The sequence below is a fragment of the Lissotriton vulgaris genome, chromosome 8 (genome assembly GCF_964263255.1).
Source record: "Lissotriton vulgaris chromosome 8, aLisVul1.2, whole genome shotgun sequence".
In the NCBI taxonomy this organism is placed as follows: domain Eukaryota; kingdom Metazoa; phylum Chordata; class Amphibia; order Caudata; family Salamandridae; genus Lissotriton; species Lissotriton vulgaris.
The window spans coordinates 1,420,908,945-1,420,936,265 of record NC_141696.1 but is presented as its reverse complement, the minus strand read 5'-3'; the positions used below and the strand labels follow the sequence as shown (position 1 = coordinate 1,420,936,265).

General features: G+C 46.3%; 1 protein-coding gene across 1 annotated transcript in view; it reads right to left on the bottom strand.

The window, feature by feature from the left end:
* The window catches only part of LOC147698856 (uromodulin-like 1), a 569,037-nt gene extending 548,233 nt beyond the window's left edge, over positions 1-20,804 (bottom strand). Inside the window, exon 1 of the mRNA XM_086935447.1 lies at positions 20,699-20,804. Within this exon, the coding sequence (XP_086791573.1) occupies positions 20,699-20,774 (76 nt within the window). The 5' untranslated portion in view covers positions 20,775-20,804. The remainder of the gene's footprint in view (positions 1-20,698) is intronic.
* Between the last annotated feature and the right edge of the window lie 6,517 nt (positions 20,805-27,321).

The window sequence follows — 27,321 nt, the reverse complement described above, 5'->3', positions numbered from 1 at the left end:
CTTTTTTTGTATATGTTCCTATTGTATATATGAATCTGTGCTGTATTACATTGAATGCTATTGTGTCCTGCCCATGTCTTAAGGGGAAAAAAGGGGGGAAAACTCTTTAATAAAAACATTAAAAAAAAAAAGCAATCTCTTATAAGAGAGTAAATAAGGTTCTATTTGTGCTCTTGAGATTGCTACAGCCTTTTTTTATGTCTGGCCTAAAAACAGATCTAGCTATCAAACCTTCCACCTGATAACACAAAGGGACCTATTCACAAACTGCATTTGGTGGAACATTTGGTAGTACTACAATAGTACATCTCATGTACTACAAAATGCTATTTACAAATATATGTGCAGAGGTTTCGCTCTCCGCCTCTCTTATCGTTTTCTGTGTGGAATTTAACACCCTGACTTTAGCTTCTCAGTAGTAACTGCAGAAAGGACAGAGGAGAGTGCCTTGGATAATGAGATATAGTTTTACAAAATAGGAAAAATTAAGGGAAATATACCCATGCACAAAAGAGTAAACGATTCCCGTTCGCAAAATGCACTTTTAAAGTTACTACATCCAAAAAGGACCCAAAGCTGTTGTACATTTATTGCAGCTGAGAGCTAGAGTAAATCCAGCACCACACATGTCCATACACTAATCGTGCAATACCCTCACACAGAAAATAATGAAGCTAGGGACTAGAGGAAACTTTTTAAATTAAATTCAATTATTTAAACTAGTTTCAAATATTTTAAAAAAACTAAATGTTAAAAAATTATCTAAATATAAAATGTTTTCTATTTTAATTAAACATATTTAAATCATCTTTTTTATTTAAATATTAATGCTACCTTAATTTTTATTATAATATAATTACATTCATTTTAACTAGTTCTAGATTCACCTTTAATATTTCTTCATACATAATAAAAATATATAGTATTTTACTTTAGGTAAGAGTATTTTTATTAAATGTAAACTTCAGAAAAATAATTTAATACATTGAAAAAGTTAGATTTTAAATTTAAATTAATTATTTTGCTGTAAGTTTTTTTTATTGTTTTACGATTTAAATATATATCAATTCAATTCTTAGCTTTATTCGATTTTGGTTTAAAATCATAAAAGCGTACAGTTACAAACAATCATAAAAAACTTGCATATATTAAAAACATTGGTCCAAACTGTGGGAGTAAGTTCCTTATATATAATATTTCATATTAAAGTATGTTTTCATTTTTTAAAACCTTTAATAAAATTGTAATATGACACTTTTCCCACTAGTGGCAGAATCTTCAGCCTACGTGGGAAAATGCACTACTAGTCATATTAAGTTGTTAACTTATTTTTTAAATAACGATTACATTACGTTATTACATTAACTCAAATATATGAAATCATTCAAGATGTATTAAGAAAAGCAAGTAAAAAACCAATGAAAGTAAAAATGTGTATTCAATTATGTTTAAAATTTACAAAAACATCCGTAGGATAGCTGAAATTATTAACATTAAAAAATAAAGTTCGATTTACTTTTGCATGTTTATAAATTCAAAAACATGTATTAAACAATGTTATCAATAAACCATAGTTTTTTTTCAAAACACATATATGATATTTAACATTCAATGTGTGTGGGTGTGTATGCATGCATAAATATATGTGGATAAGCATTGCCATGTTGTGGATATTATCCAAATGTCAATAGATTGTTATGTCTCATTGGCAGAGCACTGGCAAGTGTATATATATATATATATATATACACACATGTTATAGGTGTAGCTGTGTAGTCTTTAACCAGTTCAAATTAAGCTATGAAAAAATCTATGAGAAAAGCACTTGCCAGTGCTCTGCCAATGTATATATATATGTGTGTGTGTATCAATGAGAATCCCCAGACCTCCACACCGACGGTGTGGAGAAAGAAGGAGACAGACCCCACTGCTTCAAGCAAGATGTTGCTTTTATTGAAAACCTTCCTGGCGACGCGTTTCGAGTAACTTGTACTCTTGATCACACACACATATATATAAATCAAACATAAACTGCTCGCAGTTAAAGACACCCACGCAACGTTCAAATTCACCTTATTTTATTCATACCGCAGCAAAGGTCGGGAGATGCCTCAAAACGGCGCTGTCATGTGACATATATTTGCCTACGCGTTTCGGAGTGTGTCCTTAATCATGGCATGGCATTCTGGGGGATAAGTGAGATGAAGCGTGCAAGATTTCAGGTGTTTGAATAGTCTTAGTTCCGCCCCTTGGGCTGATAAGTTCGCTGTGTATCTTGGAAATCGTAGTCCCAGATAGTATTTATTCCCTCTTGGATGCCACTTTTACCTCGTGCCCTCCACTGTGTCACTTCCTTCGAGAGCATCGCTGGGACAAAGCGCGGCCCTTGCTTCATTCACGCCACAAGAACAGGTACGTTGCTCCATTCTGTGCGCCACTTTGTCCAAGGCGCATGGATCCGCAGGCAGCAGTGTAGTAGTCTCCGTGACCTGAGCAGGGCCACATTAAATCAAACATAACCTGCTCGCAGTTGAAGACACCCACGCAACGTTCAAATTCACCTTATTTTATTCATGCAGCAGCAAAGGTCGGGAGATGCCTCAAAACGGCGCTGTCGTGTGCCATATATTTGCCTACGCATTTCGGAGTGTGTCCTTAATCATGGCATGGCATTCTGGGGGATAAGTGAGGTGAAGCGTGCACGATTGCAGGTGTTTGAATAGTCTTAGTTACCCCCCTTGGGCTGATAAGTTCGCTGTGCATCTTGGAAATCGTAGTCCCAGATAGTATTTATTCCGTAGTGGATGCCGCTTTTACCTCGTGCCCTCCACTGTGTCACTTCCTTCGGGAGCATCGCTGGGGCAAAGCGCGGCCCTTGCTTCATTCACGCCACAAGAACAGGTACGTTGCTCCATTCTGCGCGCCACTTTGTCCAAGGCGCATGGATCCGCAGGCAGCAGTGGGGTAGTCTCCGTGACCTGAGCACGGCCACATAAATCACCTAGGCAACGTTCAAATTCACCTTTTTTTATTCATGCAGCAGCAAAGGTCGGGAGATGCCTCAAAACGGCGCTGTCGTGTGCCATATATTTGCCTACGCGTTTCGGAGTGTGTCCTTAATCATGGCATGGCATTCTGGGGGATAAGTGAGGTGAAGCGTGCAAGATTGCAGACCAAATCGCAACTGGGAAGGAGGCGGCACACCCCTTTCAGCCAAGGAATTTTTTTAAAACAAAAACAACACGGTTCAGCCGCACAAGGGTAAAGTAGTATTATAGTTAGGTGAATTTCTCAGTGACAATGTACACGTTTTGAAGAAAAAAACATAGAAATTCAGTGGTTATAGTTACTAGCACTAACTATGACTTGCGCCCCCACCATGTGCTGCTTATGGCCTCACATATGACATCACTCATGACATCTCAAATGACATAATTGATTAGATCACTGATAACATCACTGATGACATAATCAAACCTTTTTTCTGCATATTGCTGTATAAATTACTATGGCTTTACATGTGGGATAGTTCACATTCACAATCAACCTCATTAAGTAAGTGTTCAACCTGTATACAACTGTGTAGAGAAAGCCAAAATAGTGAATTGTGGTTAAAAAACAAATGCCCTAGCTTTTCTCTGCATTAAGCCCCTAACACGCACCAAGACACACACCAAACCTATATTAAGAAAGGAAGTTGATATCAGTAGAGAACTGAGTACTGAAAACAGCATTTACTCTATGGAGAGAGTTCATGAGAAATAAAACAAAGGGCTTGATTCTGATGCGAATTGGAAAGCTTTCCGACTGAATCGGTTTGGAAATGGTTTCCGACCCACTCGGATCGGGAGAGTCCGATTGAAGGAGTAGATGCATCCGGATGCTTCCAGATACGATTTGGTTAGACTCCCATTGACTTCAATGGGAGTATATGTTCCCAACTGCATCAGAATCAGGCCCTAGGTGGGAATGCTTTCCAAACCGCATCAGAATCAGGCCCACAGTATTCAAACTAATCTACTAAATAAAGTGTACATTCTATGCAACAGTTGTAAAAAACAACCCTAATTGCTAAAAATAACCAAACTCTGAAAGCTTCAAAGATTGCTCTACCTGCACCCTTTATTGTGTTGTGAAAACTTTACAGATAGCCCTTCTTCTGAAGCAAAATAAGCACACGTACATAGGCACACAATGCTTCATGTTAAGTATAAATGATCATGCTGACACAACTCTCTCCAATAACTCAAGGCTGTATAAAAAAGCTAGTATATATTATGTAGAATCTTTCTACTGCTGGAAACTTTTACTGTAGAACCAAAAGGTTATGTAGAACATAATGAATACACGTCAACTGTCACTTGCACACAGGGTTAATCTTGAATGCAAACACGTGTTCAATAGCCCTACACAGCTATGGTGCATTAGTAGCACACGTGATTTGTAAACACTTAGACCCATTAGCTGCACCCAAGCTGTACAAATTACGGAGAAGTACTATGGTTGTTTCCTGCTACTAGGTAAACTATAAAACAAACTAGCACACTCATTTCATGAAGTCATCAGTGATTTCATCAATGTTGTCATTTGAAATGTCCTCAGTAATGTCATAAATGATGTCATCGAACATGTCATAAGTGACGTCATATCTTAGGTTGTAAGCAGTGCATGGCAGGGGCGCAAGTTATAGGTAATGCTACTACCTATAATGGCTACGTTTGAATTGTTTTTTAGTTCAAAACATTAACGTTGTCACTGAGAAATTCACCTAGCTATAAAGTCAGTGAAATTCTATGGTATTGTTAAAAGAAAACAGATATTGTTATTATACCTAGCTATAACATTACTTTAACCTTTGTTTTCTAGAGGCTTTTTTTTAAGTAAATTATTTATTTTAAATGTATTTATAGTAGAATAACTGAATGGATATGTACTGTAACATAATGGGTGTGCGTAGTAGGGTATGGGGATGAACTGGACTCTCTTTACAGACCTCTCTCAAAGAGGACGGGTGTTCGTAGTAGGGTATTTGGATGGACTGGCCTCTCCTTTTAGACCACTTTCTCAGATGACGGGTGTGCGTAGTAGAGTGTAAGGATGGACTGGCCTGTCCTTTCAGACCACTCTCAGATGACAGATGTGCATAGAAGTGTGTGTGGATGGACTTGCCTCTCATTTCATACCTCTCTGCCATATGACAGGTGTGTGCAGTAGGGTGCATGGGGAGCAACAGACCTCTGCTTTCTAACCTGTCTCTCAGATGACAGGTGTGCAAGTAGGATGTGGGGAGGGACCGGCTTCTCCTTTCGGACCTATCTTTCAGATGAAGGGTGTACGTAGTAGGGTGTGTGAAGGGACTGGCCTCTCTGGTGAGACCTCTCTCTGTCATGATAGGTGCACGTAGTAGGGTATGGAGAGGGACTGACCTCATCAAAGTACGTATCTCTTCTATACTTCCTCTGTTTCTCTGCCCGCAGTGAAGCGGGCAGAGAAACAGATGAAAAGATTGCTCTCTCCTGTAGGGAGCAGTCACATGCCACCCTCACCCCAAAAACGTTTCTGGGCCACAGGGGGCTGGGGTCTACGGGACTGAAATCAGCCCAAGGAAGAGGGCCACATGCCCCCTCCCCTTAATTGTAATTACTTGCCCTGGGTGATGGGGTCCCCAGGGCCTTGCAAGGTTCAGGGAGGGGGCATGCAGCCCTCTGTACTTTCATTTTAATAGTTGCCCTGGAGTTCCCTGGTCCTAACAAGTCTCTGGCAGGGAGACCACATGGCCTCCCTCCCCTTACATTTTAATAGTGGTCCTGGGGGATGGGGTCCACAGGGCCTAAAGAGGTTTGGGGAGGGGTGGCCACATGGCACCTCTCCTATAAAATATATACAGACCTGGAGGATAGGGTCCCCAAGGCCATAATATGTTTGAGAAAGGCCCAACATGGCCCCTCTACTCTTTAAAGAAAAAGGGGTCTCCAGGGCCAGGCCTGGAGGCCAACCCGGCTGAAGGGTGTGTGTGGTATAGGATGAGCTGCCTCTGGAGGGGAGGGTTGGCTGGTTTGATTAATGTATGTTAATTATCACTTTACGTTAAAGATAACCTAGAAATCAACTGAAAAAAAACAAAGTTTCAAGTAGCATTACAGTTAGATGAATTGTTCAGTTTTAAACTAAAAACCACTGAAACTCACCTTTTATAGTTGTAGTTATCTCAAGTTATTATAACTGGAGCCCTAAATAACTATATCTCACGTCCCCACCATGCACTGCTAATTACCCTACATATTACATCACTCATGACATCTTCTTTGACATCATAGATAATATCACTGTGCATGGTAGGCCCATGTTACAATTACCTTAGGGCAAGATTTACAGTTACCTGAGATAATTCTATCTATGACTGGTGAATTTCTGTAGTTTTTAGAGTTTAAAACTGAACATTTAACCTAACTATAACTTTACTTTAACCTTTGTTTTTTTCAGTGATATATCCGGATCCAGCATGTGAAGACATAGTTGTCCCATTGGTCTTGCCTTTGTTGGCACCAGCATTCTACTGCAGAATTATCCTCTAGGATAACATGGAAATTTTATAACCTTCTCCCCGTTCAGTGTGAAACCTTGGGTATCAAAGCTCAACAAACATAAACATTTGTTTTGCAAAGGTTCACCTTCAACATGTTGTCTTGGATCTAATGTCAGATTCCAGATGGCTATTGTTACACAAGACGACTGTACTAAAATCATTGATCTCAGAAGAATGACAGGCTGAGTAGACGCATCAGTGACATGATGCAGATCTATCAATCCAGATGCTCATGAAATGAAATGAAAATTACAGGCTGAGTAGATGTTGCCAGGTCTGAACCTGTGACCATGTGGTCATACAAAGATGTCTAGGGTAGATTGATAAGTCCACTGAGCCACCAGAGCCAAATAAAGTTCTTTATTGTAAAGGTAGACAAGGAGGAGAGGAAGCAGGGAGAAAGATAAACTTGTTACTCCTATCCACTTCAATGCAGACTCCGACATCAGCATTGAAAGGTTTCATGCCATCCAGTTAAAAAGGAGCAAAATAAAAACTCCTTGGGTGAAACAAACATAAGAATAGGGAGGAACGTCATCAAATCAAAATCAGGGAAGTGAGATAGATGAGAAAGCCATCCAGTCATGAGTGAGTGCCTGACCCAAAGCCCACTCTATGGCCCTGAAGATAAGTCATGAGGAACTGTTTGCGTCCTACGGTGGATATCTAATAACCATATAAAGCTTAAAAGGAAGTGCAGGTACACTGCACCCAATGTGTTAATGGTGTTATTTTGTGACTTGTGTTCTACTGGTTATAATTGGTGACCAGTATTTTCCTTTAACCTAACTGATGCGTTTCTTGTACTGATGTCATAATGTATGTCGTTTTGATTCTTGCATTGTCAGGATAACGAATAATATCTCGAGGTATAAAAACTTGTAGACAAGCAATAATGGCATGTCTAAGCCCGAACAATCTACTAATGAATGCTGCTTTTGTAAAAATGTTAACTGTGATTGCAAAAGGCCTTAAGGAAAATTTTATGTAGATTTCCTCTTTTAAAAAGATTAGCATTATTATTTGTATGATGTTCTTAAACTTTTTATTGTTGAAGATATTTTAATGTGTACCTTTTTTGTAAGATTTTAATTATTCAAACAAAATAAAATTAAACTTGAAACTTGAAACTTGAATAATATCTCAGGATTTGCACAGTATGCACAGTATTGATGATTCATGTCCCTTTGGTCTTGTCTTACGTATAATATACCATAAATATTTTCATATAATCCTGTTTGGAGTCTTTTTTTGGGGGTGTATTCACTGTGTTGCATAGACGCTTTACACATTGCCTCTGAAGATAAGCCTGACTGCTTGGAGCCAAGCTACTAGAGGGTGAGCACAAGTTATCTTTGGTGTGAAACTGACTTGCCCTGACCAGAGTGGTGGGTTCTGCCTGGCTTAGGTGCATACCCAAGCCAACCAGAAACCCCATTTCTAACATTAGTGATCAGCGATGAGGATAGGGCTTGCATTTGCATGATACCACAGTAACTCATAGTTGCAATACAACTCTGCACTTAGACCATTATGTGTTTTTTTCCTATTTTCTCACATTAGTCAACTTTATTGTTTACTCCTGCTTCATATCTTAGGCCTGAAAATCTTGTTGTTGCACTTATGTTTTTTATATCTTGCCACAAATAGGTTAATCTTTAACCTAGATTACCTATTGAATTACAATTTGGCGAATTTAAAGGGATACCTGTGGATGGGGAATCTACTGAGCGGGACCTTCAGAGAGCCTTTTACTATTTTGAAAGGGAATGTGGGGAAGCAACCTTAAAAGAGGACCAGGAGGGTGGTGGTTTTGTGGAAGACCCTGAGGAGGACCCTGAGATCAGTGAGGACCATGAGTGAGAGGGTTCCCAATCTGCCCCCTAGAGCGCAGTGGCCCTGAAGAGAGTGAGGAGGAGGGAGAGACTGACTGGGCAGGGACGTCAGTAGAAAGAGAGGACCCGACAGATAGGAAGTCCCTTGCTGGGTCCAGGGCCAATAACAGGGTCACCTCCCACACCCTGAACCCTGAGGAACTCAAGGATAGACAGGCTGAAAGGGACCTGAGATTGCAGAAGGCTTTAGAAGAGAGAAGGGCAATGGCTGAAAGAGTCTTAGCTGAGGATAGGATAGAAGAGGCTGAAAGGGCCTTCGCCAGGGAAAAACTTGCTCTGGTGGAAAGGAAACTGGCCCATGAGCGTAATTTGAGAGTTCTGGACTTACCGCAGGTAGAGTCTAGAGGTGGCAGAAATAGTGAGTCTGGTGTTAGAAATACCATTCATATACCCACAGACTTGGAACTTAGTTTAAATGAGGGGGCGACATATGTCAGTGGTTGCAGGAGTATGAGAGAGCTCTGGCAGTGGGCAGGATCCATGAGGAAGATTGTGGAACTGTCCTGGGGAGTTATATTCCGGAGGATGGGAGGTACGCCCTACTGGTCCTTGAAGGGAGTGACATGTAGAAGTAAACCGCCATGACGGAGACCCTGTTAAGGAATTTAATTTAATTTAATTTAAAAAGTATTTGTTGAGCGCAACGTTCACCATGCGGTTTCTTGGCGCTATGGAGGCAAACTTTAGCAGTGACACAAACAAGACTAGAGATGACAGGGAGGGGAAGGAATTACATTGGGAAAGCTTGGGTAAAAAGAAAAGTCTTGAGCTCTTTTCGGAAGGCAGGGTAGTGAGTAGCCGAACGTAAATGGTCAGGAAGGGAGTTCCAAAAGGAGGGTGCCAAAACAGAAAAATTGGATCCACCCCATTTCTTACGTCTGTATCTGGGGACTTGTAGGAGTGATTGGGTAGATGACCGCAACTCGCGAACAGGGGTGTATTCTTTGAGTAAAGAAGAAATGAAGGCTGGAGCAGTCCCTTGGCGTGCCTGGAAGACCATGCAGCCAGTCTTAAATAAGGTTCGCTCCTTTACAGGCAGCCAGTGCAGTGCTTTCAGCAGGGGGGTGGAATGATGGAAACGAGAAAGTCCGTGGATCAATCTGGCCGCCTGGTTTTGAACCAGCTGGAGCTTCTGGAGACTGTAAGCCGGGATGCCGTTGTAGAGGGCATTGGCGTAGTCCAGCCGGGAAACAACCAGGGCGGACATGATTAACCTGAGGGCAGAAGGAGAAAAGAAACGGGAGACAGAGCGGATGGTGCGGAGAACAAGAAAGCAAGAAGATACAACAGAACTGATTTGTGAGTGGAGGTTGAGATGGTTATTAAGTTTGATACCCAGGGTTTTAACTGAGGAAGAGGGTGTGGGAGGGGGTCCCAAAGAGGAGGGCCAGAAAAGGGAGTTCCAGGGACTGGATGAACCACCTGTAAGGACCAACTCTGTTTTATCAGGATTCAACTTCAGATGATTGTGGTTCATCCAGTCCCTGATAAAAATCATAATAGACTGAAAGTTAGAAATAGAATGAGGAGAAGAGGAAAGGTTGAAGATAAGCTGGAGGTCATCTGCGTAGTTAAACACAGTGACCTCCAGCTGTTGAAGGGCAAAAATCAAAGGATAGATGTAGAGATTGAATAGGAGGGGGGAAAGGGAAGAACCCTGAGGGACACCACAAGTGAGTTGGAGTTGAGTGGCCGAGAAATCCCCCAGCCGAACCGCCTGGGTACGGTCCCTCAGGAAGGACGCTAACCACACCAGGGCTGGGCCCTCGACCCCCGCCGCTCCGACACGGGACAGTAGGATGGTATGGTCAACCGTGTCGAAGGCGGCGGAGAGGTCGAGGAGCACCAAGGCCTGGTTGTTGTCATGGTCCATGCCCTCCCTGAGATGGTTCAGGACCGACACCACGACGGACTCGGTGGAGTGCCTAGGCCGAAAGCCCGCCTGGCTGGACGCAAGGCCACCATTTGCTTCCACATGGGCACTGAGGACTGATGTAACGTGTCGCTCTAGTACCTTGCCCAGATAGGGCAGGAGGGAAATGGGGCGGTAGTTGGCTGGGATAGAAGGGTCCAGCCCAGGCTTCTTAAGGATAGGGACTACGGTGGCAGATTTCAAAGCTGGAATTACTACACCCTGAGCCAGCGAGCTGTTAAGAAGGGATAAAGGTGGTTTGGGGCAGACCGAGTAGATTTGTTGGAGGATATAGGCAGGGCAGGTATCCGCCGGGGAACCAGATTTTATTTTGGGGAGTGTTGCAAGGAATGCCCCCTCAGTGAGCGGAGGGAAGGAGAAAAGAAGGCAATGAACAGTCGGAGGAGTAGGCTCCACAAAAGCGTGGGAAGGAGGTGGGATGTTAGCTCTGATATTGACAATTTTTTCCAAAAAATAGATGTTCAGTGAATCGCAGAGGGACTGGGAAGGGGGAGGTTTGGGGGAAGCTCTGTCTGAATACGCCAGGTCCTGGACAATGGAGAAGATCTCCCTGGACTTGTTCTCTGCTGCCAATATTTTCGCTGAGAAATGAGCTGTTTTGGCGCTCAATATAGCTTTTTTATAGTCATTCAGCAAAAATAAATAGGACTTTTTTAATAAGGGGCAGTAGTCCATTCTCCAGTGCCTTTCTGCACGCCGAAGAGTCAGCTTCTTTGCCTTTAGATCGTCACCAAACCAGCGATTGGATTCCTTAGGTCTTTGAGTGGATATCCGTCGTAGTGGGGCTACCTTATCACAGCCTCCCGCAAGCCAGGTGTCAATGGCGGCGGCTTGGGAGGTGGAAGATAGGCCCTCAAGGTTAGGTGCGGAGGTTAGCAGCGAAGATGACAGGGCGGTAAAGTCCACCCTATTCCAGTTGCGTGCCCAGATATTTTTGGCAGGTGGAGTCTTAGTTGCCAACCTAGGGTGGAGAGAAAAGGATACCGTGGCGTGGTCTGACCAAGGACATGGGGACACGGTCATGGAAGAGACCGATACATTAAGGGACCAGACCTGGTCAAGTACATGACCGTGAGTGTGGGTAGGAGTGTGTAAGTGAGAGGCAAAGTTAAGGGAAGTGAGTGAGTCGGAAAATTGTTTGGAAGCTAAGCTTTCCTGAGGGTCTGAGGGCCAGTAATTAAAATCCCCCAGTACCAGAATAGAGGCATGATTTATAGCTAAAGTGGCTAACAGGTCCTGAAAAGCCGGCAGGAATGACTGGGTAGGTTGGGGTGGGCGGTACATCAGTAGGCAGGTGAGCGGGGGAGAGAAAGCCAGAGAACGAGCTACCAGGTGCTCGGTGGAGTTGATAGTGAGGGAAGGAAGGAGTTGAAAATTATACTCGGCTCTAGAAATAAGGGCTACTCCACCTCCTAACTTACCCCCTGATCGATCGGCACGAAGGGCCACATAAGAGGTAGGGAGAGCAGCCAACAGAGAGGGCAATGAGGTCTCACAGAACCATGTTTCTGTTAGAAATAACATATCAGGCCGGTGGGTGTCCAACAGCACAAATAGCTCTTGATGGTGCTTTACGGCCGACCTGGTATTAAGTAAAATAAGAGATAGAGGGAGGGAAGGAGGTGCAGGGGAAGGGTCAAGTGGGTGGGACAAGGAGAGTGAGAAGGTAGGGGATACCGGATAATGGGGATTAAGATACAGGCCAGAATCAGTGATGTGTCTGATGGTAGAAGCTGCTAAGGGCCAAGGGCCACGAAGAGCGATGAGAGCCGAAGAGGAATAGGGAGGTACATATGGCCGCGCCCCTGGCCCTGTCCGGCCGCGGACGGGCGCAGACGGGCAGGACTTTGGCTTGACTTCGGCGCGCCTTCGTCGCGCCCGCTGCGCTCGTCCGCTGCGCTCCCTCATTAGGGGACGACTAAATAGGGTCGGAGCGCGGGGGGTGTGGCGTCGAGCTAGGTCGCCTGACCTGCCCAGCTCAAGATGGCGCCCACACTCCACCGAGCCCCGACCCCGAAGTATGGATCCCCCCTGAAAAGTATTGACAGAGGGACCCAACTGGGTTCAGAGAGGCGTACAGCTGGTGTGTGCCGTTGACCCCATTTCTGACAATGTCTGAATAATATTGACATTAACCATTGAAGAAAGAAGGTGTTGACACCTGAGTGGTGGCGCCCTCTAGCGAATTTCTGATGCTGATGCTGACACTGACTCTCTGTAAGTAAATTCAGGGAAGTGCACATGCAGGAGAGTAGTCAGTGGAGACTCCTGCCTAGTGATCAGTGAGCTTCTTTTACTAGGTGAGTGGTATTTGGTTGAGGGTGACATATATGGGGTGCGTAAAAATGAAAATTCTCTTTTGAGGTTATAACTGAAAGTACAACACTAAATATATGTATAAAAAAGAATTGAAGGTTTTCTGAACTCACCCTCAGTGAGTGGGAGGTTGGGCCTGTGCTTTCATGACAGAGTATTTTGGGTGCGCAATAGCATCGATGTTGTCATTCTCAGTTGCTTAGTTGAAGAAAGTAAATACAGGCTCATTCATCTGTGGGAATATTTTTAGCCCAGGGAAACTTAGGGAAATGGGTATTTTGGAAGAAAGGGTGCTAGGTGTCATGTACAGACACCTTTAGCTGTCTGCTGAACAAACCATGTATTCACAAATGTTAGAAGATTTAAGACAAATTGTCATCGTGGTAAACATGCTGCAACTGGGTATTGTTTTACATCAACAGTGAAACAGAAGAGATGCCCTGGCACTTGTGGCAAAATAAAACAAAGCCAAACAATCAGCAGTATTCATGGAGTATAAAGGAGGGAGGGGTTTAGAAATGGGGAGGAGCCTGGCAACGATTGAGCAGTGGAGGATGAGGTGAAATACACTTTTTTTAAACACACCAGCAGGATGGGAAGTGGAAAGGGAAGCAATGGATGAACAGGGAAGGGAAGGTTTGTGGAAGCAACACAGGGGTTTAGGAATGTGAAAAGGGCAGCTGTACACAGTGGAGTGAGCAAGAAAACACATGCACGTTCACGCAGTGCCTACAGTAAAAGAAGAAACTCGTTCCCTGAATGCAAGCAATGACAGCAGTGGAAAGATGAAAGTAATTCAGTAAGAACACTGCGAGACCAAAATGCTCCTGTCCGGAAAGGGAGGAAAGCTCCTAATTCAGGAGCAGGGACAAGAGGCAGGCTACAAAGCCATCTAATCATGAGCAAGATGCTGACCCAGAGCCTACGCTACGTATTTTAAAGCAATAGGTCTGGCCAACAAACAGCTAAAGCTGCCTGTAGCAAAGATCTAAAAAACTAGATCAAACATCAATGAATGCGATTTATATGGCAATATAATCAAACTAACTATGCAAGCATAAAATGGCCAACAAGAACAAATACACGTGTGAAGCAATGATGCTTATAAGCACTTTGCTACATTTCAAAAGTAACTATATTTACGATGATAGCCTGATAAGAAACAAGGCAAATAGCCGGCAACTTGAATACTCCAAGTTGGATTCAGCAAGAAGGTTTTTGTCTCATCACATTGTTTAAAATTGCCCTTTAGCAACGGTGGGTTGTTAGCACAAATTCAAAATCACTACTCTTCCAAATCTCACACTAAAGACTTCGAAATGAGTGCCCTTCTACATTTCACACAAAAATTGGTTTCGCCTCAATAGAGTTTTTTTAACTACTTTTATTTTAGAGCATTCTGGAGCCTCACTTTGAATGCGAGGTTCTGACGCCTTAGATCACTGAATGATTAATGAAAAAATCGTTCCAAAGATAAATAAGGAACGGTACACGAGGCTCCACCCTTGGGATAGGTTTACAGTACACGATGCAGTGCTGTATACATTGATCAATGTTTCATCCTAAATGTTCATCAGAGGGCCGGACTGGCCATTTATTCAGTCAGGGATTTCCCCTGGGAATTCTGGGATTACGGGCTGTGTTTGGAAGGCCAGGGCAGCTGCTGACCCCTGGGTCTCTTTCTCCACCTCTCCCCCTCAACCCCATGATACCTGCAGCAGAGAGTGGGGACCTCCGGAGATGGAGAGAAGCAGAGATTGGATGTGTGAAATGAGAGAGATACAGAGAGGGGAGAAAAGGGAGCGGGCTGGTTTGAACATTTATACCACGTGTGCGTTTGATGCTCAGCCCAACCACGGCTATCAGTCCCACAAACACAGAATTTTACGACGGATAAAGTTTGCTTTACTGAAGGAATCTCTGCTTTGCTGCCAGTTCTTTCCCCAAAGACCCTATTGAGTCACCTGGCTGTGGTTATGGAAAGACCTTTCAGGAACACACAGATCACTACACTACAAATTCAGTTATGCTCGGATATTTCGGAATAACAGAGACTGCATCGCTGCAAGTGAAGCCATGCACTGATACGTGTGAAATAGACAGATGGCACTGATGCTGGTGCAGGTGGGCACAGATACGTGTGAAATAGACAGCTAGCACTGATGCTGGTGCAGGTGTGCAGAGATACGTGTGAAATAGACAGATGGCACTGATGCTGGTGCAGGTGGGCACAGATACGTGTGAAATAGACAGCTAGCACTGATGCTGGTGCAGGTGTGCAGAGATACGTGTGAAATAGACAGCTAGCACTGATGCTGGTGCAGGTGTGCAGAGATACGTGTGAAATAGACAGATGGCACTGATGCTGGTGCAGGTGTGCACAGATACGGCCAAACTCCAACGCACCCAAAATGCGGCAGCTAGGCTCATTATGAACCTCCCACCCAGAGCTTCAGCCAAGCCTGCCCTCAAGGCCCTACACTGGCTCCCTGTCGCCAGAGAGTTGAGTTTATAGCCCTGTGCACCACCCATAAGCTCATCAATGGTGTTGGTCCAGCCGCTCTGAGAGACATGGTTATCCCATATAAAGCCCTCAGACCCCTTCGCTCCGACGCCGAACATCTTGCCACTGTACCAAAATTCAGGAAGGCTCGCAACGGTGGTCGTCGCTTTTCGGTCAAAGCTTCCACAGGATGGAACTCACTCCCACGCAGTCTACGTCTGGAACCCTCTCACACTCTATTTCGAAAAAAACTTAAAACCTTCCTGTTTCCCAAATAGTTCATTCCCTCTCCCCCCTCTCCTGGTCTCCACAGATTTACAGCGCGGGGATGCCTACGGGTCACCAGGCGCTTTAGAAATCGCAAAATAAATAAATAAATAAACAAATAGACAGATGGCACTAATGCTGGTGCAGCTATGCAGAGATACGTGTGAAATAGACAGCTGGCACTGATGCTGGTGCAGGTGTGCACAGATACGTGTGAAATAGACAGATGGCACTGATGCTGGTGCAGGTGTGCACAGATACGTGTGAAATAGACAGCTAGCACTGATGCTGGTGCAGGTGGGCACAGATACGTGTGAAAGAGACAGATGGCACTGATGCTGGTGCAGGTGTGCACAGATACGTGTGAAATAGACAGATGGCACTGATGCTGGTGCAGGTGTGCACAGATACGTGTGAAAGAGACAGATGGCACTGATGCTGGTGCAGGTGTGCACAGATACGTGTGAAATAGACAGCTAGCACTGATGCTGGTGCAGGTGGGCACAGATACGTGTGAAATAGACAGATGGCACTGATGCTGGTGCAGGTGGGCACAGATACGTGTGAAATAGACAGATGGCACTGATGCTGGTGCAGGTGTGCACAGATACGTGTGAAATAGACAGATGGCACTGATGCTGGTGCAGGTGTGCACAGATACGTGTGAAATAGACAGCTAGCACTGATGCTGGTGCAGGTGGGCACAGATACGTGTGAAAGAGACAGATGGCACTGATGCTGGTGCAGGTGTGCACAGATACGTGTGAAATAGACAGATGGCACTGATGCTGGTGCAGGTGTGCACAGATACGTGTGAAAGAGACAGATGGCACTGATGCTGGTGCAGGTGTGCACAGATACGTGTGAAATAGACAGCTAGCACTGATGCTGGTGCAGGTGGGCACAGATACGTGTGAAAGAGACAGATGGCACTGATGCTGGTGCAGGTGTGCACAGATACGTGTGAAATAGACAGATGGCACTGATGCTGGTGCAGGTGGGCACAGATACGTGTGAAATAGACAGCTAGCACTGATGCTGGTGCAGGTGGGCACAGATACGTGTGAAATAGACAGATGGCACTGATGCTGGTGCAGGTGTGCACAGATACGTGTGAAAGAGACAGATGGCACTGATGCTGGTGCAGGTGTGCACAGATACGTGTGAAATAGACGGATGGCACGATGCTGGTGCAGGTGTGCACAGATACGTGTGAAATAGACAGCTAGCACTGATGCTGGTGCAGGTGTGCACAGATACGTGTGAAATAGACAGATGGCAATGATGCTGGTGCAGGTGTGCACAGATACGTGTGAAATAGACAGATGGCAATGATGCTGGTGCAGGTGTGCACAGATACGTGTGAAATAGGCAGCTAGCACTGATGCTGGCGCAGGTGTGCACAGATACGTGTGAAATAGACAGCTAGCACTGATGCTGGTGCAGGTGGGCACAGATACGTGTGAAATAGACAGATGGCACTGATGCTGGTGCAGGTGTGCACAGATACGTGTGAAAGAGACAGATGGCACTGATGCTGGTGCAGGTGTGCACAGATACGTGTGAAATAGACGGATGGCACGATGCTGGTGCAGGTGTGCACAGATACGTGTGAAATAGACAGCTAGCACTGATGCTGGTGCAGGTGGGCACAGATACGTGTGAAATAGACAGATGGCACTGATGCTGGTGCAGGTGTGCACAGATACGTGTGAAAGAGACAGATGGCACTGATGCTGGTGCAGGTGTGCACAGATACGTGTGAAATAGACGGATGGCACGATGCTGGTGCAGGTGTGCACAGATACGTGTGAAATAGACAGCTAGCACTGATGCTGGTGCAGGTGTGCACAGATACGTGTGAAATAGACAGCTGGCACTGATGCTGGTGCAGGTGTGCAGAGATACGTGTGAAATAGACAGATGGCACTGATGCTGGTGCAGGTGTGCACAGATACGTGTGAAATAGACGGATGGCACTGATGCTGGGGCAGGTGTGCACAGATACTTGTGAAATAGACGGATGGCACTGATGCTGGTGCAGGTGTGCACAGATACGTGTGAAATAGACAGCTGGCACTGATGCTGGTGCAGGTGTGCACAGATACGTGTGAAATAGACAGATGGCACTGATGCTGGTGCAGGTGTGCACAGATACGCGTGAAATAGACAGATGGCACTGATGCTGGTGCAGGTGTGCACAGATACGTGTGAAATAGACAGCTGGCACTGATGCTGGTGCAGGTGTGCACAGATACGTGTGAAATAGACAGATGGCACTGATGCTGGCGCAGGTGTGCACAGATACGCGTGAAATAGACAGATGGCACTGATGCTGGCGCAGGTGTGCACAGATACGTGTGAAATAGACAGCTGGCACTGATGCTGGTGCAGGTGTGCACAGATACGTGTGAAATAGACAGATGGCACTGATGCTGGTGCAGGTGTGCACAGATACGTGTGAAATAGACAGATGGCACTGATGCTGGTGCAGGTATGCACAGATACGTGTGAAATAGACAGATGGCACTGATGCTGGTGCAGGTGTGCACAGATACGTGTGAAATAGACAGATGGCAATGATGCTGGTGCAGGTGTGCACAGATACGTGTGAAATAGACAGATGGCAATGATGCTGGTGCAGGTGTGCACAGATACGTGTGAAATAGGCAGCTAGCATTGATGCTGGTGCAGGTGTGCACAGATACGTGTGAAATAGACAGATGGCACTGATGCTGGTGCAGGTGTGCACAGATACGTGTGAAATAGACAGCTGGCACTGATGCTGGTGCAGGTGTGCACAGATACGTGTGAAATAGACAGATGGCACTGATGCTGGTGCAGGTGTGCACAGATACGTGTGAAATAGACAGCTAGCACTGATGCTGGTGCAGGTGTGCACAGATACGTGTGAAATAGACAGATGTCACTGATGCTGGTGCAGTTGTGCACAGGGATTTCTGAATTCTATAAAAAGCAGCAGCGCAGGTGCAGTACTGCATCAACATTTCTAAATCCCTTAAATTGCTATAGTGCTTGTCCAGGTTTCCACACAAAACTCCCACCTCTTCCAATGCAAAGAATAAATGGTGTCAAACAGCATTTTAAGCAGGTAGGCTAGCTGGCGGTTAAACCGTTGCGTTTTGCACCAACATTGCCTATGTTACCCTAGTGCTTGCTCTTCGTCAATAAGGCTGCTTTGTCTGTACTCCTGCACCCCTCAATCTGTCCCAGCCCTATTAACTTACTCCATCATGTCTGACTGCATCAACTCTTCAGGGACATTGTATTGTACATTATAGTTCATCTGCAATTCAAATGACAGCCATCATGTTGCTCATTTACCCCCTTCTCGTCACTCTATCTTCACCTCTGGTCTAGCTATACTATTCTGCAGAAGGCGCTTAATATTTTCACCTCATTGGGAACTGTCCCTTGACGAGCAGACAAAATGGCACCTGGGGTTCAACAAGACCTATGAAGAAGGTAAACATGCTAAACATGCTAACAGCAGGAAAGGAGAGATGGTAGAGAAAACTGTGCTCAATAGATGTTTGTATCCTTATGAAATCTCCAAAACCAGACTTAATGCTCCATATTCAGGCCCTCAGACCAAGACTTTACACTTATCTCTAGTGAACCTAAGATGGCACCTCACATAATAGTTGTCTGTTTTTTTTTCATAATTCCAAGTTATTTTTCCACTTTTGTGAAGAGCTCAATCATACAACTTGTTTTTCTATGGCTATCATTGCAGACTTCATCTCTCCTTGTTCTTAACCCAATGTATCAAGCTGCCACACTTCACCATTACAATGTTTAGTCTCCAGTTCACAACATGTGCTAACTATTATCTATTACTATAACCTGAGCTACGTATAAAGTAAGCTGATGCCTGCAACAAGCACACAGTGCACCGCAACTAATTTTGTTTGACACCTTACAACCTTCTCAACTCCAAAGTGAGTTTACTCTAACAATGTTTCACCTTTAGGATCTGGTCGACAAACCATTTTGACGTCATCATTTCCACTTAAAACTGTGCAAAGTTGGATTTAGGGTCTGTAATATCCCTTCTCATAAATTCAAAAGCTGAGGCATTTCTTGGCCTACTCCCATGCTGTCATGTTGTATGGCTCCCTGATCTCGTTGGTATATGGTATATTGGAATTCCCATCGGACTCGGAGGCCCAGGAAGATGGCTACTAGTAAAGAATTAAGGCAGAACTTTGTGTATAGGTGCAAACATTCCCGATAAATTGTCCCACCGTGAATGTACAGGTTAACTTACTCCAAAAAAAAGGTTGACACAAGCGTGCACTGCATTTAGAATGGGAAACTTCCCCAGTTGCTTCCATATGTTCATGTCTAGCTGGAGAGATTTCTCTATGTGGGAAAATATGTTCAATGTGGATAAAAAAAAAGCGAAGGACAAACTTGCAAAGACACAGTTCCCTATCCTTAATTTTGTGGATAGTTAGTTAAAATAGGAGGAAACGAAGCACGAGATCTAATGGCCATGAATTGGTCGCGTGCACATTCATGAAAGTATCTGCGTTGCCTGTCAGAAAAATCATGAAAACAACTTTCCTGCTCTACACATAATCAACACCGCTGTCACTAATGGCAGCCATGTTATGTCACGCGGGCAACAATTAGCAACCAGCCCATAGAGAGTGCGAAAACGCTTTGTCATTGTTGTGATTAAATATTGGCAGGTGTTTTGTGGATTTAAGGGGGGATGGACATCAGGTATTCCCAAATAAAGCTTTCTTGAATGTTCTGGCTCTTTACCTCGTAATTCTCTTTAAAATTAATAATCAAATCTTCGAATCTATAATTATTTTCCTGACCCAAGCATGGCAAAATGTTGCTTTCTTTTGTGGTCAGTTAAGCCCATATTGTACAGAGATATTGTCTGTTGTCTGTTTCACTTGTCAGGTGCTGTATGAAACGTACAACAACAATTAACACACCTCTCAAACAATATGCATTAAGGGATCAGAGATGAGAGCGCTCAGCCATTACATGATGTACATAGGCTTACCTAGATGACATTTTCCCAAAATTACGAGACATATCCCAGAGCATGAGGAAGTCGCAGCTGTTCCTTCCTTACTCGGAAGGATAAAGCATGTCACAGATTTATGCAGAATGAAAAACACAAATAGAAAAAGAGATAATTGATAATTGCTTACCTGGGCTCATTCCTGTCAACCCAAATCCCACGGCCATACTCAGAATTAACACTGGAAAATACAGCAGCACATCCATCTTTAAATATATATGTTTTTCTGCTTTCCTACAGACTTGCATCTTATTTTTCTAGCAGAAGAGAGTCGCTGCTCCGTGAACACTCTGTCGCTCTGCTCTGTCCTTCCACGGTAGCTAGGTTGGTTCAAATTGTCCCCAGTGGGTATTCCACCTGGTACATGCAGGCTCATTAAAGCCTCGTGCTGCACCCTGACCCGCCCCCAAGAACACCTGCGTCACACACGGCAAGCTAACACAGTAAGGCACAGTACACTTTGTATGAACACTTGCACCTGTAGGCTCAATATATAACTATATATATAACTATATATATATATATATATATATATATATATATATACTATATATATATATATATATATATATATATATATATATATATATATATATATATATATATATATATATATATATATATATATATATATATATATATATATATATATATGCAATATTAGTCCACGATGGTGTAATATTGTGCAAAGATAAATCGTACCCCTGCAGCAGACAGTCGGCATTCCAAGATGGGCATGTCCTGGAAAGTTTGGGAATATGCACACATTTGAGAGTTTTGGGGTATTTACAAACTTTTTTAAATTCCAACTCTAGGAAGGGTTGGATATTTACTCCTGTCATGAGGATGAGAAAATGTCTTTCAGGGTTGTAATCGAAATATAACAGTTTCAAAATTTGTGGAGTTGTAGGGGAACACCTTTCACAGCGGGGAAAGTGTTTTCCTTATAGAGAAATGTCCTATTACTTACGGTAATCTTCATTACTCCGGGTCCCGTAGTCCTCGACACCTTCCTTACAAAATGAGATTATCCCTATCTCTGACAGAAAAAAGAAAAAGAAGGAATGCTGGACCTACCCTCCCCCTCCTGCCGGGAGTACAAAAGGGTACATGTCCCAGCATTCCTTCTGAAATACCAAGCCAAAGGATGAAGGCCGGCAAACAGGGCGGGAGGGAGGGAAGCCAGGAAGGTGTCGAGGACTACGGGACCCGGAGTAATGAAGATTACCGTAAGTAATAGGACATTACCCCCAGGTCCCTACGTCCTCGACACCTTCCTTACAAAATGAGACATACCAAAGCAAAACCCCGGCATTCATCCCACAAAACACAACAAACAACCAGTACAGCAAAAACCAGGCATTTATTGAGCACAGAACATAAATCATGGGCGAACACAACCCAACACCCCCAAAGCAAAACCGCCCTCATCACCCAGCAAATTGAGGAGACGGTAATGCCTGATGAACGTATTAGAAGACGCCCAAGTGGCCGCCCTACAAATCTCCGAAAGAGGGACACCCCGGACCTCAGCCCAGGAGGCCGCCACCCCCCTTGTAGATCGACCCTGAACACCCACAGGAGGAGGGGACCCAGAAAGAGAATAGGCCAAGGAAATGACCTGCTTCAGCCATCGACCAATGGACACAGACGAAGCCTTACGTCCACGGCAAGCAGCCCCAAAAGATACAAACAGGGAGTCAGTCAACCTGACAGCCGCCGTGCGCTCAAGATAAATACGCAAAGCCCGGCACACATCCAACAAGGACCAACAAGGACCACCCGGGGAATCCATAACAGAACTCAACTCAGGCAAGACCAACTCCTGGGACCGGTGAAATTGAGAAGCGATCTTAGGCACGAAGGAGGAATCAAGGCGGAGCACCACCCCGCCCTCCGAAAAGGACAGGAAAGGCTCCCGTGACATCAAGGCCCCCAACTCGCCCAGGCGTCGGGCAGACGTGATGGCCACCAAGAACACAACCTTCAAGGTCACAAATTTCAATTCCACCTCCGACAAAGGTTCAAACGGAGGACTAATCAAGGCCCGAAGGACCAAGGGCAAATCCCACAGGGGAAAGGAAGGCCGGGAAACCGGACGAGACAGAGAAAAACCACGGAGCAGTCTGGAGACCAAATCCTCATCATCAGACAGATTACCCCACGGGGAACGAAAAGCCCGGACAGCTGCCCACTGGGCACGCAAGGTGGACACAGCCCAACCCTTCTCAAAACCTTCCCACAAAAACTGAAGCACCGCCTGCAAAGAACAGTGCAAAGGGGAAAGGTCCAAGGCCGCACACCAACGACTGAAGTTACCCCAGTGGCGATCATAGGACAGGAGAGTGGAAGGCCTACGGGAACTCTGGATGGCAGCAGCTAAATGTTCCGGGAATCCGCGCCGCCGCCACCCCTGCCTCTCAACCTCCACACCGACAGCCGCAAGCGGAGAAGAGACAGTGGCGGTGAGGACCGCAGGGGAGACGGGGACAGAGGTAGGAACCACGGGCCCCGAACCGCCAGAAGACGCACTGTCGGAAACCAAGACCTCCGAGGCCAAAAGGGCAGAACCACCACCACCTCCCGATCCTCCAGACACAGTCGGGACAGAAACCTGGGGATCAGCGCCAGGGGGGGGAAGGCATAGAGCAGGCGGGACGGCCAGGGAACCGACAGGGCATCCACCCCCCAACAACCCTCCTGCCGAAACCTGGAGCAGAAGTGAGGAAGCTGCGCATTCAGCCGGGAGGCAAAGAGGTCCAGAAAGGGACGCCCAAACATCCCGCACACAAGCCGAAACGCAACCCGGGTGAGAGACAACTCCAGAGGAGCCGGAAAGCAGCGACTCAGGACATCTGCCGCACAGTTGTCCACCCCCTTGATATGAATCGCAGTCAGAGACAGCAGGTGACCCTCCGCCCAACAAAACAACGGAATCACCACTGCGTTCAAGGAAGCCGAACGAATCCCCCCTTGATGGTTGAGATAGGCCACCGACACCATATTGTCCGACCGCACCAGGACGTTCCTGCCCATCAAACACACCCGAAAACCCATCACGGCACGGGACACAGCAGTCAACTCCCGCCAGTTGGAAGACCTGCGACTCTCCAGCAGGGACCAGCGACCCTGAAGGGACTGAGAACCCAAGGTCGCCCCCCACCCCAAAGCGCTGGCATCCGTTGTCAACACCAGCGACGGAGAGGGCTGCAAGGGGAGCCCCTGAGACAGATGGCCCGGATCCGACCACCAAAGCAGTGCAGGCAGAACCACAGGAGACACCGGCACCAGACACTCCCAATCGCGGGACAACGGATCCCAGAGAGACAGAAGGTAACACCACAGGGGGCGGAGGTGAAACCGAGCCCAAGCCACCGTAAAGACAGTCGCCGCCATCAGACCCATAAGACGCAACCAGAGGCGCACCCGAAAGGAACCTCCCGCCTGGAATCTGCGAGCAAGGGACAACAGGGTCACCACCCGAGGCTCCGGCAGGAACACCCGGTTGAGGTCCGTGCGAAACCGAGCCCCAATGAACACCAGATCCTGCGAAGGGGTCAGGTGGCACTTCGGCAGATTGATTAGAAAACCGTGCCGCCTCAACTCCGAGCATACCAACTCTCTCGCCTCCAACAACAGGGCCCGAGAGGGAGCATGGATTAACCAATCGTCCAAATATGGATACACCATCACCCCCCGGAGATGAAGCCAGGCAACCAAGGGGGCGACAACCTTCGTAAAAACCCTCGGGGCAGAGCGAAGGCCGAAGGGCAGAACCTGGAACTGAAAGTGGCACCCCTGAACACAAAATCTCAGGAACCGACGGGACCCTGGATGCACCGGAACATGATAATAGGCGTCCTGCAGATCCAGGGTACACATGAAGTGACCCGGCAGAACCAACGGAATGATCCGCTGCAAGGTCTCCATGCGGAAGGGAATACGCAACACCCCTCGGTTCATGAGCCGCAAATCCAGGACCAGGCGAAAACCCCCGGTATTCTTGGGCACCAGAAAAATCAGGGAATAAAAGCCCGACCCCACCTCCGAAGGAGGAACCGTCTGAATGGCCCCTTTCCGAAGAAGATCCTCCACCCCCTGAACCAGGTGGTCCCTCCTGGACCGGCAAGCAGGCCAGGGTGTCGGGCGGAGGCCGGAATCGGGAGGGGGAACAGAAAACTCCACCTCGTAACCCTCCCGCAGAACATCCAACACCCAAGCGTCTGAACATGACTGAACCCAGGCATCTAGGAAGAAGCGCAGCCGCCCTCCTACCAACAACCCGGGAACCACAGCCAAAGAGTCAGGAGCGAGGCTTCGGGGGAGGGGGAGACCTAGCCTTACGGTCCCGACCCCCGCCAGAAGAGAACCTTCCACGGCCCTTCCCAAACTTTCCACGAAAGGAAGGCCGAAAGAAAGATCTAGACTTAGAGGGGGCAGAAGAAGCAGGAGCAGAAGCAGACCCTTTAAAAGAAGACGAATGTTTCTTTTCCTTAAACAGTTTGTGCAGTTTGGTCTCCAACTCCCCCCCAAACAGCATAGAACCCTGAAAAGGCAAACGCAAGGCACAAGCCTTCTGCGCTGAGTCAGTCTTCCAGTCTTTAAGAACAAGACTGCGCCGAGCCGCCACACAGGCCCCACCAGAAAGCGCAGCAGCTCGAACTACATCAAAAGACACATCGGACAGAAGTTCAACCTGCCGCTCAATGTGTTCAAGAAGCCCAGAACAGTCCGTGGCATCGTCCATTGACTGGTACAGAGACTTAATGTCAGACAGCAGCGACTGCGACAAATAAGTACCATAAACACCGGCCCTCAAGGCCAGATGAGATCCAGAATAAACCTTCCTCAGAGCTCCGTCAGCCTTCTTATCCACAGGGTCCTTCAGCACAGCGTCCTCAGATAAGGAAGTGCGATCCACCAAACTCGCAACAAACGAGTCAATGGGGATGGAATCAGGAAGATCCGTAGCCATATCCCGGAGTGGGTAAAGACGGGCCATAAAACGCGGAACCATAATGCGATCCGGATCCGCCCACTCCCTCTTCAGGACATCCCTAATAAAGGGAAGAACAGGAACATCCACCGCTGCAGAACTCTGGAATTGGCGGAGCAAAGAACCCCCAGAAGTACTGGGAACAGCGTCATCAGCAAAGCCCATATTCTGCGTCACGTGCATCAGGATACCTGGAAGTGCGTCCTTTTCAATATACTTCCCCTTCAGCTCAGAGTCACCAGCCCCAGCCGACTCGTCAGCAGAAGAAGCAGAATCACCGGAAGCCGCAGCAGGCACCTTGCGACCGGCACCACCAGAACCCATTTCAGTAAGGGTCTCCCTGATCAAGCGCTTCAAGCGCGCATCCCCACCCCCACCACGGCGTCTGGACCGGGCAGGAAAAGGAGAACGTGACCCACTGGCAGAAGAAGAAGAAGAGGAGGACCTCTCCCTATGACGCCTCTTCCTCGAACTCTTCCCCATCCTGAAGCAAGGAACAACCCAGGAGGCAGTAGCAATCAGCAAAAATGCACAGGAAAGAAACACCGCTACGCGGTACTCACCAGCTGCCCTCGTTTAAATAATCAGGAAAAACGACCGGGCAGAAGCGCCTGACCCTGTCCCAAACCGGAAGTCAGGCATCGACGTCACAGGAAGGCATCATCCAACCAGCCAATCCCAGACGCGAAGTCGGCCGCGCCCCCTAACAAGCCCGGCAGGAAGGAGGGGCGGCCATCGGGCAGACGCGAGGTCCACGCGTTCCCACAGCACAGCGCGACCCCCAGGAGCGCCAAAAAGTAGCCCGCGCCACTCCCCCCAAGCCCGGCAGGGAGGGAGAGGCCATCCACGCCGCCGAGGACACCGAAGCCCCAGCGGAAGGTAAGTTCGGCGCAGGAGCCGATTCCATGCTCCACGCGCCACAGCAATCCCTGTCAGAATGACAGAAAAAAGAAACAGAGGGAATGCTGGGACATGTACCCTTTTGTACTCCCGGCGGGAGGGGGAGGGTAGGTCCAGCATTCCTTCTTTTTCTTTTTTCTGTCAGAGATAGGGATAATCTCATTTTGTAAGGAAGGTGTCGAGGACGTAGGGACCTGGGGGTAATAACTGTGCAATTGCACAAATCGACACTATTTCCATAAAGACAATTAAAGATGTGGAAAAGCTTCCGCATGGGCATAATGTGGAACTCTCTAAAGTTTCCCAAGATCAGTCCTCTAATCTTGAGACCGTCGCCGAAACCTTTGGAAATGTCTGATCTTCTTACATTTTTACTCCACCCAAGTGTTTGTTTAAGTAGATAACTTAAAGTGCTGACTACTGCAAGAAGTGGAGCTTCTTAGGACTGCATAAGGAGAACTTTGACCAGACTTTGATAACAGAGTGGATAATGGGGTTTTGCATGTCACCCTACGCCAGAATGACACGTTGGGCCTCATTTAGACTCTAGCAATGGTGCTAAAACGGGCACAAGCCTAAATCATGCCCGCATTTCAGCGCTTGTGCGGAGTACCTGCAATTGGACTAATGGACTAACACACCTGGTGATGGTTTGTTCTAAGAAAGCCGATGCCTACAAATGTGGCAACAGAATTATAACTACATATAGGAATCTGTGTACACGGGCTTAGTACCTCAAATGGATGCAGATATCTGAATTATAGGACCAGATGTACTAAATTGTTTGTTTGCAATTTCCTAATTGCGAATTTTAGCAATTCGTTGTTAGGAAATCGCAAACTGCGATTAACAACAAT